The 14752-nt window shown below is 32.4% G+C and overlaps 1 protein-coding gene across 1 annotated transcript in view; it reads left to right on the top strand.

Moving 5' to 3' along the window:
* The window catches only part of Fas1 (fasciclin 1 Fas1 domain-containing), a 75183-nt gene extending 60431 nt beyond the window's left edge, over positions 1-14752 (top strand). The window contains exons 8-13 of the mRNA XM_089699741.1: positions 596-753; positions 1649-1739; positions 3345-3565; positions 5778-5940; positions 7697-7844; positions 12151-14752. Coding sequence (XP_089555867.1) covers positions 596-753; positions 1649-1739; positions 3345-3565; positions 5778-5940; positions 7697-7844; positions 12151-12350 — 981 coding nt within the window. The 3' untranslated portion in view covers positions 12351-14752. The remainder of the gene's footprint in view (positions 1-595; positions 754-1648; positions 1740-3344; positions 3566-5777; positions 5941-7696; positions 7845-12150) is intronic.

Genomic DNA, 14752 nt, shown 5'->3' with positions numbered 1-14752 from the left:
GGGTAAGTTTGGTCATTTGATTTTGTACGGCATCTGTGTCATACTATTTCTATACTACTTTTAATCAATTATTCCGCAACGCCGTACAAAAATCATGGAGACAAGGGGAGAAAATCTCTACCTGAACCTTCGAATTCTCATCTGCACTCAGGTGGACAGCTTACAAGTGACGTCATAGTGCTGAATCTTATTATTTTATGCTCTTATATCATTCTAGATAGGTCAGGTGGTGGGTCAAATGACCCATAATTTTTTCAACACGGGCCTGTAGTCTAACAGTCTAGTCTTACTTTTTTAGTCCCCGCCTAATACTAATTGTTTTTTACAGTTCTTATAGCTAAGGGTTCTTAACTACATTTAATACTCAGTTTAATTACTATGAAATAAAAAATATAAAATCCTTTACTCAATTTAATGAAATTGTTGTGTAATTACATTCTCTACATAGCAAGTTTTTATTAATAAACAATAAAATCTTTCGTTTTAACTAATATATTTTCTGTCTAGTTATCTTGCTTCATTTATGTTTAGACTGAGACGACTTTTAAAGAGTAATTACATAAAATAAATAGTTGCCAACGGTTTACTTGTTTAGGAAAAAGAAGACGGGCCGCTGTGCAAATTTTACGAAGTCATAATGGACTTGGGGCCAAACAACCAGTTTCTGAACGAGTTGAACTTGGCCAAGGATATCACGCTGTTCGCGCCTTCCAATGAAGCCTGGAATGAGAATAGCGTACAGAATATACTCAGGTATTTTATTTTTATAATATACCTAAGTATTTTTGTTGTCATATCACATGCCATTTTTTTCTATTCTTTAATATATACACTGAGTAAATTTATACTAATGAGAATGTAATGAGAAATGTAAAAGAAACACTAAAATTGAGTCGTAAATATGCAATACGAAATTAGGTATAAGTAAATTACAATTAATTAAAAATTAAGTAACAACTATTTATTCAACATGTTCTATTGCCAAAGATGATACATTGATAACATACAACAATGTACAAATTCCTATCCGACTTCACACAATTTTCAGCTACAAATTACTACGTTGCCAATCTAGTGACAAAGTAGGTGAATCATGCACTGATTCCCGAATCCAATCACCATTCACGCTGCAAATCCATTTAAAGGTTCTTTTCTAATCATGTGCGCTTCATCTCCGCTGATATGAAGTCTAATTCTCAACCATCCTCTAACGTTACATGAAAATTTGATCAGCGTGATTTCATGTGATACTTATCGATCCTTTCCAATATCGATTTAGTTTTACAGATACAGACTGTTTATACTTTCTTTAAAATGATTTTGGTTAGAAGTATGAACAAACATTCAACAGTGAAATTAATAGATGTTCGAAAACATTGCTCTTGTGTAATTTTGAATTAAAAAGATTGTTTTTCTATAAAATGTTTCAAATGTTTTGTTTACATTCTATCACTACAGTAAAATACAGGACGAAGTATGCAAGAAAATTACATATTATGTTAGCAACATGTTGGATTTGATCAATTTAGAAAAGTAGAGTCGAATATTATTCATAACCTTTATATTCACCGCAACAACTTACATGTTACTTTTTTAAGGACTTCCTTAAAAAAGAACAGTTATTAAATTTAAGTTTTTTCTCTAACAGAAACCACCAGAAGCTTCGAGAAATTTTAAGCCTGCATTTGGTTCGCGAGCGATTACCGATGGACGTCATAATCCACAATAACATGAATCAGGTCAGTGAATTTAATTGAATTTTAATACATTATATGAGTTGCCAGGTTTACATGTTTTATGATCTAATTTTTAATATGTAACATGCTTTTAATTCTACATTATATATTTTATTGCTCATCAAAATATACAAACATATCTCTATATCCTGAAAACATAACTGAAGGCTGTGGCGATTTTTTTTTCACATTTTTTATAATTTCAGAGTAAGGTTAAAAACCTAGGTACCTAATCATTTATTTATTTATTCATCTAGTTTCTAGATAATATTTCTGCTTAACAAATTAACAATAAACAACTTGTTTTCGAATTGCTGCTGAACGGAATAGCTTCCTGAAAATGTATGTTAAGGACCGTGATGTTGTTGTTGATATGTTAATTATGTTGTAAATGTTGTTGTTTAAGTGTTGTTTAAGGTATAGTTAATTACCCAATTCTATTAAGTTATTATAAAGAAAAAGTGTGTAGCGAAACGGTTTATTATTATTATTATTTTTTTTTACAAATAAATATAAACTTATTCTACTTTAAGTATAATAATTTGCGGCCAAGCAGTATTTAACGAACGCAGAATGGTCAATTATATCCTCAATTATTTACTACCCATTAAAGAGTTTTCACATAACAGTTTTACTTTATTTCAAATTAAATGTAATCATCTATTAAATAATAAACCGTTGAATTGTTATGGTAATAGAGTAAGGTAATACAGTATGCAGTGAGCAATGAGCATGTCTATCATCGTTGTCAATTTAGGTGTATTGTCCGTCTGTGTTGCACGTTTCATGTCCCACAGATCTGTTCTGAATACCTCAAGTTCTAGTTTACATATTGATTCAATTGAAGCATGAAATAGTCGTTTGTGACGAACTTTGATGTTGAAGCGGAAACCCAATAGTTAGAGCTTGCTTTTAAAACTAGGCTTGAGGGAAAAATACAAAAGGAGTATATAAAATGTGAATAGATGTCCATAGAAGAGCTGGATTTGAATCCTTTAATATCAATTCTTGAAAGTTGTCTGTGATATCCCATCAAATAGAATGAACAAAATAAATAGTTTAAATTCCATTAGTAAGACGCTTACTACGGCTGCAGACTGACCTTCATTTGTAAGTCGTGATTAATTGCCTGGCTTCTAATCCCGCCTATGAATCCAATTTCTCTATAAAATAATAAAAATCCACATAGGCTCTCTTTGCTTTCATTTTTAATTTATTTTATATATACATTTAAATCGTGTTATTAAAAAGTAAACACTAAACATTTTAAGAAAATAACGTAACTATCGATCGGCACGTGTGCGCTAAAACCTCTAGCACACAAGGTGTCAAGGTTTCAACCCTAGTTCTTCCAACCTGGAGGGTTATGATGATGTCTTAAAGCTCATTCCCAGTGTGAGAAACTTATGACGATCTATATAGCTTTGTAATTCCACACAGGAATTAATACAGCTTTAAGACATCATAGTACCCTGGTTTTAATCCCCATTATAATCCAACTGAAAACAAATACATATTATACAATTATAAGACCTCCTTTCTAAAAGCCAATAAAAAAAAATATAACCAACCTCCTTTTGCCGATTAAAAAAAAAACCTTCCCGCCAGATCTACCAAGCGCCAACCGCTCTGCCCCGTAAGTATCTCTACTTCAACGTGCTGGAGTCTCGCACGAACCAGACGCTCACAGTGGAGGGGGGCGGGGTGAACGCGACGGTCACACAACCGAACATCGCCGCTACCAATGGGTTCGTGCACATCATCGATAGAGTGCTCGGTGTGCCCTATACTACAGTGTTCGATAAGATGAAGACGGACCCAATGCTCAAGTGAGTAGCTTTAGTGTATGGTGAAGGATAAACATTGCAATTTGTATTAATTCCAGGCTTTCAAATTATTAGGCGGGTCTACACATACTGAGCTGTTTTGCAAAGCAATTCTGTAGACGTGGCTTTGCCGAGGAAAGCGCTTAATGCTACCGCTTGGGTGTGAACAGCCCCGTGCAGAAAATGCCTCGCGAGATTGCTTGTTCTGTGTGTACCAGCCTATTGTCAATTTTTAAATAAGTTCTGTAAATCAGAAGTTTTAGAATATCCGATCCGATATCAGCATTGGATGCCGATACAAAAGCGGGGAAAGTAAAATCTATGAAATATTTAAAATGACACTGATATATCAATATCTATAAAATAAACTCAAGAACGGCTGAACAGATTTGAATTAATTTTAGTTCGATTTATTTATTGGTCTTCGCTGAATGAAAAGCAACTGAATAAAAATCTTTCTAGCTAAAAATTTGCTAAAAAGGTTAAGTTTGAATAATCCTGAAATAATGATTTTAGGTAGGTATATTCTTGACTTAGGACATTTACTATATACCCAATATTATAGGCTTAACTTTCAAAGGCAAACAAAACAGACCTTTTTAAATGAGAAAGTAGTCTTGTCTTTACGTAGGCTTAGTTTTGGCTTTTTATGGAGACTACATTATTAAATGTTAACGACGTCTCGGAAATCACCAACTTTTACGCCAATTTATATAAAAGATATTATGAAGGTCGTAGATGAAATAAAAGACCCTGCTGTGCAGGTATTAGAACTAAGAATCAGTTTGATTTTTACTGAAGTATTTGTTCTTTATCTGGGTACAAATAACTATTCAAAATTTACAAAGTATTCTTAAAATGGATAAAAGCAATCCGCGCGTCGTAGAAATTGTAAGAGGAAATCCTACGTCTACATTTTAAAGTAGTCCTGATAAAACCAAATGGTTTTAGTCATTCAACTGCATTGTTTCGATTCTATTCTATTGCATATTGTTTGAAATGTTTATTGATTCCATCGGTATAACTTATAAGCATGCAAGCGTCATAATACTTGAACTATTTTCTATCCAGACACGAATAATATCAATATTAATGATTGTCACAGCGTCGGTTTTGCGAACTTTATACGGTTTTCAAACATTTGTCTAGATATCTATTTCCTAAATATAATGAAAATTGAAATGTTCTTATCTTTATTTTATCGTGATAGAAATAAAGACAAAACAAAAAATTTAACATAATGCAGTATAATATAATATAAAATAACACACAAAATAATTAAAGTTTGATTGAACGTAGGATCCAGCTGAATGAAAATGTATTGATGAAAAGAAAAGCCATCGCTTTATCGAAATTCGTTTTCGTTGAATAATAAACATTCATAATAATCACAATCATTAACAATTCTGTTAATTCATTTATACAACGAAATTTTCCCGCTGTTTCGAATATATTTTGCGATGTGATGAACCAAAATTGTATTCTCGTAGAAGCATAATATTATAGAGAAGTGTTTCAGATAATAATAAAAAAATAGTTTTATTTCAAGTTTTATGGAAAAGTTATTATAATTTATGATAATTTTACAGCAGTCCGTAGGTAGTGTATTTTATAACTTAGACTACCAAGTACCGTGAAGAATATAAAAATTCATTTTTGTTGAATAATTTTTCATAAAAGAGCGTTGGTTCACCAAGAAAGGAATACTTACTATGTATTTGGTTTCATAATTTCTGCAGTATTTTTCTTAATTGAATAATAATTATTGTCATTTATTATAGTCCTATGCTGAATACGCAAATCAAATATGTACCATAGAAATAAGTATTTTCTTGGGTTTAATTTTAGTTTTTCCCGGTTTGGTATGGTCTTGCAGACGGCCAGGATTGCTTTAAAGCGTTCAAAACGTGATAAATAATAAAATCGCTGTAAAATCCCTTAAAAAGGTTCAATTTCGTCATTGTATCTTTGGTATACTTTTTAACTTACACGGCTCCATAAATTTAAATTAGGCTGTTAGATTCAAGATGAAATATTTATTGCACTTAATTTTAAAGAATGACGTATTTTTACTAGAATTTATCAATCCTCGAAGTTTTCATAGCCCTTTTACTATGAATATTAATTACATTATTGCGTAAATTCTTTTTTACGTGATTGCAACTCAACTACTTCATACAAAAGTGTCATAACAACTTATTCCATATGATTCTAGTATCACTTACAACCTTGGCAAGCGGCAGATGTTCAACCACCAGCTCAACGACTTGGAGCATCGCTACACATACTTCGTGCCGCGGGATCACGCTTGGCTCAAGTTCCAAATTAAACACCCTTCAGCTTACAATGCTCTATTTAAAGAAGATTTCGGTTACTACGTAAGTATAATATTCTAAAAATTATTTTTTATAGGTCAAATCGCTATTCAATTATTAAGTAAAAAAGCTAATAATTCGATAATAAAAGTAATAATAATATCTCTTAAACAAACTGGAACCTAAACCAACAATTAAATTGCCTTGAAATACAAAGATCCAATTTTCATGAAAATTACAGGACGGTAATTTCTATCGTTTATATTGAGATGTAGGTTCGTAAGCAAATTAGTGGAATTAATGTTTCCGCGTTTTATCGATATCGAAATTGTATTACATTTTCCATTTAGTATTATATTTTCTTACTGTATAAATGTAAATGTAAGTAAACTGAGGAAACCAGAGAATATTTTGAAGCAAGCGGAGACACTGTTTATTAATTTAATTTTAAGTGGAAGAAGCCGCTATCGTACGACGCTAATAGCTTGGTATAGGAAAATTTGCTAGTAAGATGAAAACAGTATGTTTAAATTACTATCAGTTTTAAATTTTAATAGCAAGTTAACGTATAATTAAGAAAACCTATGTTTATGTTTTGATAGCATTTTAACATTTACTGAATTACTTGGATTACACTTTGTATATTAAAAAGTATGTGTTCTGGAATCTGGATCACCGTGTATATAAATTCACATACATTATAAAATTGCGTTTAATAATGCGGGTCTATCGAGGAGCGAGATCGAAAGTTCGGCGTTATGAACAGTTTCGGAGTTTTGGTATTTTAATAATTTTCCAAATTCTGATACGCACCCGAACCGACACGTTCCATTTATTTAATCGACTTGAAGTTATGTCGCTTTCTACCCATTTTCAAATATATAAATTCTCTAAAGTTGTTCATAATTTTCTGTCGCAGATATGTATTGCAAATAAATCATGACATATTTTGTATTGTGAAATGTGTAATGCTTTGCTACGTAGCTGTTTGCCGGCAGCTATTTATCCCGTTAACATATTAGATATTGTGTATTAAAATTCAATTTCAATTCATCATCATCATCATCATCATCATTTACGCCTACATTTGTCCACTGCTGGACATAAGCTTTAGTCATGTCAATTTCAATTCATTGTTTGAAAATTCAACCTTTCGTTTCTTTTTAATTTAACTAAATAAGGTGAGGATTGGCGAATATAGGATTAAATAAACGGATTGGGAAGGGTGTGGAAGAAAAATACGGACCTCCGACCTATTTACGTGTCATAGTTGGTTCTGTATGTCTGTTCTATTTCAATAAGCCATTTCATCAATAGCCTTTTTTTAGTTAGCGGGAAGGATATCTGCAAAATGTACCTACTTCATATTTTTAGGGAAAAGTAGGGTATGTGGGAGATTATTACCCAATAAAACCTCCTTGATGGCCAATGCCAAAGTACAGTAGCAGAGACTTAACTAAATCCATACTAATATTATAAATGTGAAAGTAACTCTGTCTGTCTGTCTGTTACTCAATCACGCCTAAACTACTGAACCAATTTTCATGAAATTTGGTATGGAGATATTTTGATATCCTAGAGGACATAGGTTACTTTTTATCCCGGGAAAACGACGCAATCCCGGAAATCCCACGGGAACGGGAACTATGCGGGTTTTTCTTTAACTGCGCGGGCGGGCGTAGTTTGTTATATAATTAAATGATACGGCTGATAGATAAGGCACCGGTTCAATCAGGCGGGATCAGGCGGTAAACAGCCTAGGCTATTAATGAAACAGCTGATATAACCGCACTATATGAACACTCGTCTCGCGGTACAGACGCAGCAGATCCTCGAGCGGCACCTGATCCGCGCGGGGCGCGCGTACGCGGTGTCGGACATGAAGCTGCTCGCCAACGAGACGCACCCGCTCGTGCTGCCCACCGCGCGCGACCCGCTGCGCCTGCGCGTCAAGGAGTCCGACAAGAGTGAGTGCACACACTTTATACAAGTGACATAAACATTTATTCACAAAAAATAACATTTTACAACTGACAATCATAATAAGTACAAATAAAGTAATTTTTTAGAAAAAAAACAAAAACCGACTTCAAGACTATACCTATATGTACAAATTTAAATAATTTCTGATAAACAGTGTATATGCCTACAAAATTTGAGGGTTTCCCTCGATTTTCCCAGGATCCCATCATCAGATCCTGACCTGGTGACAATGGGACCACCTCTGACGTATGACCTACCAAATAAAAAAAGAATTATTCAAATCGGTTTATAATTGCCGGAGTAATCGCGTAACAAATATACAAAAAAAAAATACTGTCGAATTGAGAACCTCCTCCTTTTTTGAAGTCGGTTAATAAAAACACGAAACACAGATGACAATTTTACAAATTTAATACATTAGGTAAATAAATTGCTATCATGTGTAATATATTCTTTGTTTTTTATAGTATAGTCCATCCCGTGCAATATTAATTGAATAAATGTTTACTAACAAAATTGGACCATTCATAAATTATTACATCACATGTTTCGAGGTGAAGGAATTTCACGAAATGTGACAATGTTTAACAAGGGGCAGGGAATTTCGTGACATGTCTAAATTTAAATCATTGCCTGTTTTTATCTTACTTCCGTTACCGTTATCGTTGGACCAATGAATCCCAAGTCTTACTTATTTGGCTGAACATGGCAATAAAATTTAAAAAAATGCAATGAGTAAATAATAAGTGAACCTATACAATACAAATTACACAAATGCAAACCCTTATGCCAAAAAAGAGAACGTCCTGGGAAAATCCTCATAACACTCAAAAATGCATCTTTTATTAAAAGTAATGAATGGTAGTCATCATTAACAATTGAAAAAGTTATAACATTAGAAGCCTAAAAATATTTACCTGAACTTAAGTAATATCTAAGACTACATGGAGATAACATAAATTCATCTAGGACTTAGTTCTGGGCACGAACCCATAACTCCTACTTTAGCTTCAATAGTCACTTGTTAACTAGAATAAATGTGTTATTTACATAGAAATCTAAATAACAAGACACTAGAAGTCGTAAGCGTGCGTGACCTTGTCGCCACTCAGGTGATTTTCACATCACCAGTGCATTCGTCACTGTTCAGTTGCTCTGGAGACGTATGAGTGTATACATGGTGTGTTTCAGCAATTCCCATTGCGGAAATTCTTCCACAAGTTGTAATTATACTTATAAAGGAATAATATTTCATCGGAAAATATTTTTTTTTAGAAATAATGCCGTTTTTCCTTAAAATTATAGAATATTGCACGCCTCATAAGCGAAGCGTTGAGGTGGGTACTACTGTCACTTCGCGCAAAACATCTGATTTTTCAAACTTAAAATGTCTTTATGTATCATACATTGCACTTGTAAGATAATACATACACACACATATTAAGAAAAAACACTATTTTTAACATTCATAATATTTTTGATGTCATTTTTAGGGTTCCGTAGCCAAAATGGCAAAAACGGAACCCTTATAGTTTCGTCATGTCCGTCTGTCCGTCTGTCCGTCTGTCCGTCTGTCACAGCCGATTTACTCGGAAACTATAAGTACTACAGTGATGAAATTTGATGGGAATATGTGTTGTATGAACCGCTACAAAAATATGACACTAAATAGTAAAAAAAAGAATTGGGGGTGGGGCCCCCCATACATGTAACTGAGGGATGAAATTTTTTTTTTCGATGTACATACCCGTGTGGGGTATCAATGGAAAGGTCTTTTAAAATGATATAAAGTTTTCTAAAAAACATTTTTCTTAAAGTGAACGGTTTTTGAGATATCAGCTCTCAAAGTCGTAAAAAGTATGTCCCCCCCCTCTATTTTTATAACTACGGGGTATAAAATTCTAAAAAAAATAGAGGTGATGCATGCTAATTAACTCTTTCAACGATTTTTGGTTTGATCAAAGTATCTCTTATAGTTTTTGAGATAGGTTGATTTAACTGTAATTTATTATATTTGCTGCTACGGAACCCTTTGTGCGCGAGCCCGACTCGCACTTGGCCGGTTTTATTGTTATTTAAACTAGTTAAAAAACAGTTTAAAAAAGTTCTGTCTTGGACGTCCGTGTGTCTGTATGTGCGGATCCTTTTTCTTGTTAACACGATAGCGACCGAAATACTTTACTAATCGAGTCTTTTTTTTTCTCTTACGCTTGAGTATGCTCAGGAATAGAACCCTTTCATTTTTCAGGGTCTGATACGATGTGGTTTAATTGTTATTAAATAAACAAAAAATAATAATTAATAAATATTTATTAAAAAAAAATTATGAGGCGTGCACTTTTGGATTTTCCAAATTTTTACAAGTATTACGAGTGTCACCATAGTAATCGAAATAACAATGAATGTCACAGTCGACCATTCTTATTATCACGTTTGTTCATATTGGAGCAAAAAGTCTCATATACTTAGGGATGTTATTCTAAAATAAACCGTAAATTCGTGCGTTAGGATACATATTCAAAAGCTTAATTTAATAGTTAAGTTAGTTTTCACTAAAATCAAGCTGTCCAATAAAAGGCATAGTTTACTTGTGTGTACTGTTTAGATATCGGTTTAAATGTGTTGATTTTGGCGACAGCGGTTTTCATACGAATTATGACATTATAGCACTTCTATGTGTCTTGTTATTTAGATTTCTATGGTTATTTAGTATTACAAATTGAATGAAAATTTTGGAGCAGTGCCTTTTTTTTGTATTAATGTAAAAAATTCAACATGCATCTGTCAGAAACAAAACCGCATAAATCATTGTATAGTGTAGTAAATTGACCATTCTTGCAGTTTTAATGTTCCCAAAGTGTTTCCACGTTCGCTGGCCAGGCTTTAACAAACCTATACAAAAAATAAGTTTGAAAAATGCTATTATTACCTACCTACATAGATGTAGAATTGTACATATTCTATTCTGAATCTATTTATGTGAAACATAACCCTGACCATAGACATTTTAATTTTTAAGCATTATACGCAAAGGGATTATATTTTAGGTCATGATTTATAGATCACTGATGAATAGGAGAAGTAGCAGTTTCAATTTGAATTGAAATTATCCATTTACTGCCAAATTGGGTTTAGAACCCGTCGAACTAACTAATTAAGTGATTAGTGAAGTTAATCCGTGATCTATAAACTATCCGCAATAAAGCTTATTTGCCACATCTCAATATGGAGTTGTGACACTAAATATAACTTTTCTGCTAACATTTAAAAGATGTAATTCTGAAGCTAAAATATGTAAAAAAAAATAACTAAAATATACATAGTAACAAGACACACAACACGCCAATCTTTTAAGATGCCAGGTATCGATTGTGGCTGATCCAAAGTGTTCCTTACCTTTTTAGATTGTCCAGATATAAACAGTTTTTACGTCGTTAAAGCCTCAAATATCCCCTTCTGTTGAGATGTTAGCGATCAGTTTTCAAGTGACTTTGCGTGACTTTCTCGCGTAACTAGCAAACTCCGGTTCCGGTCACTCATTAGTGTTAGATAAGTCAGATAACTCTAATGAGAGTAATTTTCACGCTTAAGTAATTTTCATGAGGGTTACTTTCATGAAGGATGCATTTTTGTGTATTGTTATAGTGAATAGGTGTATTGGATATTTTGAGCTCACCTTTGCAAAAGTATTCAATGGGCATTTTGCACAAAATTACCTACACATGTTTTGAAATTAAAAATTGTATAGTAGTTTGAAACGTGCTTACTTAATTATTTGTATGGTTTACTACACCTTGAATCAACAGAGTGGAAATTTAAATTAAGTGTTTTAAACGAACTGTAAAGTTTTCATTTTCGAAACATCACCTATTGCATGACATAAATCGAGTTGCTGGATCCGTTGTCTAACTAAAAATGACGATTGCTTTTAGCATGCATTTTTAACTAAAGTTAGTTTCACATTGTGTCTTAAGCCTCGTATTCATGGAAAATATTTCTTAAGCAATAGTTGATTAACATTAAGATGATGAGCTAGAATGTTGCTGGAAACTTAAATCTTCTCGTTCCAACCAGAATTTTTCAATAAGCCGTTATCAAATTTTTACCATACAGTGTTGCCACTTTTCAAATTGTCTATATCAACTCTGCTATACGTAGTGTTGCCAGCAACATGTTGATTCAACAGTTGCTAGACAAATGTTTACACTGAGTACAAGCCTTAGCACCTCAACATACACTATCTTGTCACCCGATCTGCAAATGACCACTATAATTGGGTGTCAATCGCAGATTACTACGTGGAATGGAACGGTCGTTGGATCCACGTGTTCCGCCCGGACGTGGAGTGCACGAACGGCATCATACACGTCATCGACGAGCCGTTCGTGCTCGAGAGCGACATCCGCGCGACCGGCGCCGTGTCCCCACTCGCTCACTCCGCTACCGTACTAGCGCTTTCCTTCCTATTCGTTAGGATTCTAGAGAATTAGGATGTTTTTACGCTATGACAATTTAGGATTTTTTGTTCCTTGTTATGAGTGCGATTCGTTTGCGCTGGTTTATGACTAGGTTCGCGCAAACGAATCGTACCTTTATACCAAGCGTATGAGCCACTTTTTATTTATTTATGGTTACGAGCGACGTTCAACGCGCTTGCAACGCTCGAGCTGATTAAAAATTCAATTTTAGTTGTGGCTATATTGATGTCAATTTTGTAACGGCAAGGATATTAAAATTATGTTCGAATTTCAGAAATACGTGTATGATTATAATAAAGTTAAAAATACGGCAGGTCTATCAACCGACGGGAAAACGCAATAATCTTTATATTTCGAATTAATAATATTATGTACATTTTTATAAATTTAATGCGTTATTTTCGGTTTTGGATTGATAAATCTGCTGTTTTTAGAAAGTACTGATCATGTATTACCGATGAACTTAAACATTACCAATGTTATCTTCCCGTCAATAAAAGATTGTGGAATTTATACTTTTATGGATTGCATTTGAATTCTTATAAAATTCAATACATTTGTGTTTTCACTAATTGCCGACTGCCTCTTACGACACTTAAGTTTTTGAAATTATGGGCAAAACATTTTTTTTAGGTTCATCCAAAATTAATTTTCTATTTGCTATAAATATGTACCATTTTTGAGACTCCTTATATCCCTACAATAATGACATAACTGTTAACTATAGATATCGAATTTATCAAGTATCATATATTTGTGTGCAAAATAACATTTAATAATAGGAATAATATGACTGGTAAATAATTCTTTGCCTAGATTAAATATTATACCTGTCATGAACTCATTATAACCAAACAATCGAAGTAAGTCACTAAGGGCTGATTTTTCAATGCTTGGATAAAACTTATTCGTCGAATAATGTATAAAACTACCATATTAAAAACGTATTCTAATTGCCCGTATTTGACAGTTTACATGACATTTAAATATTATCGTGTAATACTTTATTGGACGGATAAATTTTATCCAAGCATTGAAAAATCGGCCCTAAATCTAATATGAGAAAAAATACTCAATCAAAAACGTACGTAAGATGAGCCACCACTGCCAAGTTTTAATTGATTGGTACATTTATCTAACGTAATTCTTGGAACAAAGGTTGAAAAAACTTTGTTCATTCTCAGTGGATATTTAGGTACAAGTCATGGCGCCTATTTTCGAGCCAAGGGCCACGAAAGCAATTTCTCTAGTTTGGACATAGGTCGCTGAAAATGTCAAGTCATGACCTCACTAATTTCACCTTTCCATCCATCCGCCGTCACTTTATTTTTATAAAATACTATTTAGTTATGCTTGTTCTTATCAGAGTTGGTCCAATTATAAAAATGTAATATTTAATAATTAAAAAATGTATCTAATGTATAAGTTTAGTCAAATTTAAAAGTATTTATTTACGTAAATATATATTTCTCTTGTTATACGTTTTGCGGTGTGCCTTTGGAACGAGGAAATCATTTTATTTAACAAAATTAAATATTTCAAATATTTATTCAGATTTTATTATAAATCTGTTTTGTCTTAGACATATTACATTCCATATTATTTATCTTCGATTATCTTACACAATATATTTATTGTCTGCAAAAATATTCCATCTTAGGTAACTACTATAGTACTATTTAGTTTAAGCGTTTATAACATTATGATAAGTCATACAATATTTCTCGACCTTAAATTATTTTAATGTATATACGTATGGATGTGCTTATAAATTGTGGTGCATTTGAAACTGACATACAATTAATTATTATCATTAAGTGTACATAATTTGTGTAAGTTATATTTATAGTTTAAATTAATAATTTAGAACCTACCGAAAGTACATCACGTTCGACTCCTATCATTTTTAAACTTTTTTAAGAAATGTACTATCTATCTGCGTATCCTATTTCAACAGTTTTACGAGCCATTTTTGCAATATATGATATGTTTCTATAAATAGATACAAGGATGTCTATAAAGCGAATTTGTAGTTATTATATTAAATGGCATTGATACATTAAATAATTATCTGATATGTATCATATTTAATTAACCATTATTGAATTTTATGTCGTTTATTATTGTATGAGATTGGATGGATATGAATCGATAAAATTTGATTAAAAGACGAAATTAATAGCTTATAAGGTGTTTTCATAGTAACGAACAATGTGTTAGTAGCTATGCTTATTCTTTAATATTTATACAACTTGTTATATGACAAGGAATAAAATATGTGACAATATAATTTAACCAAATATGTGTACCAAATATTTGGAATGATGAACATCAAAATATAATTGTAATATCTCAGTATTAAATGTTGAAATTATAACTGAATGTGTTTAACAAATAAAGAATTTACCAATGAA

Source organism: Colias philodice, chromosome 10, assembly GCF_061535455.1.
Source record: "Colias philodice isolate Cphi_HAF_F1 chromosome 10, ilColPhil1 Martin Lab GWU primary, whole genome shotgun sequence".
In the NCBI taxonomy this organism is placed as follows: domain Eukaryota; kingdom Metazoa; phylum Arthropoda; class Insecta; order Lepidoptera; family Pieridae; genus Colias; species Colias philodice.
Note: the sequence above shows the minus strand (reverse complement) of the source record. Positions and strands in the feature narration are given on the sequence as shown.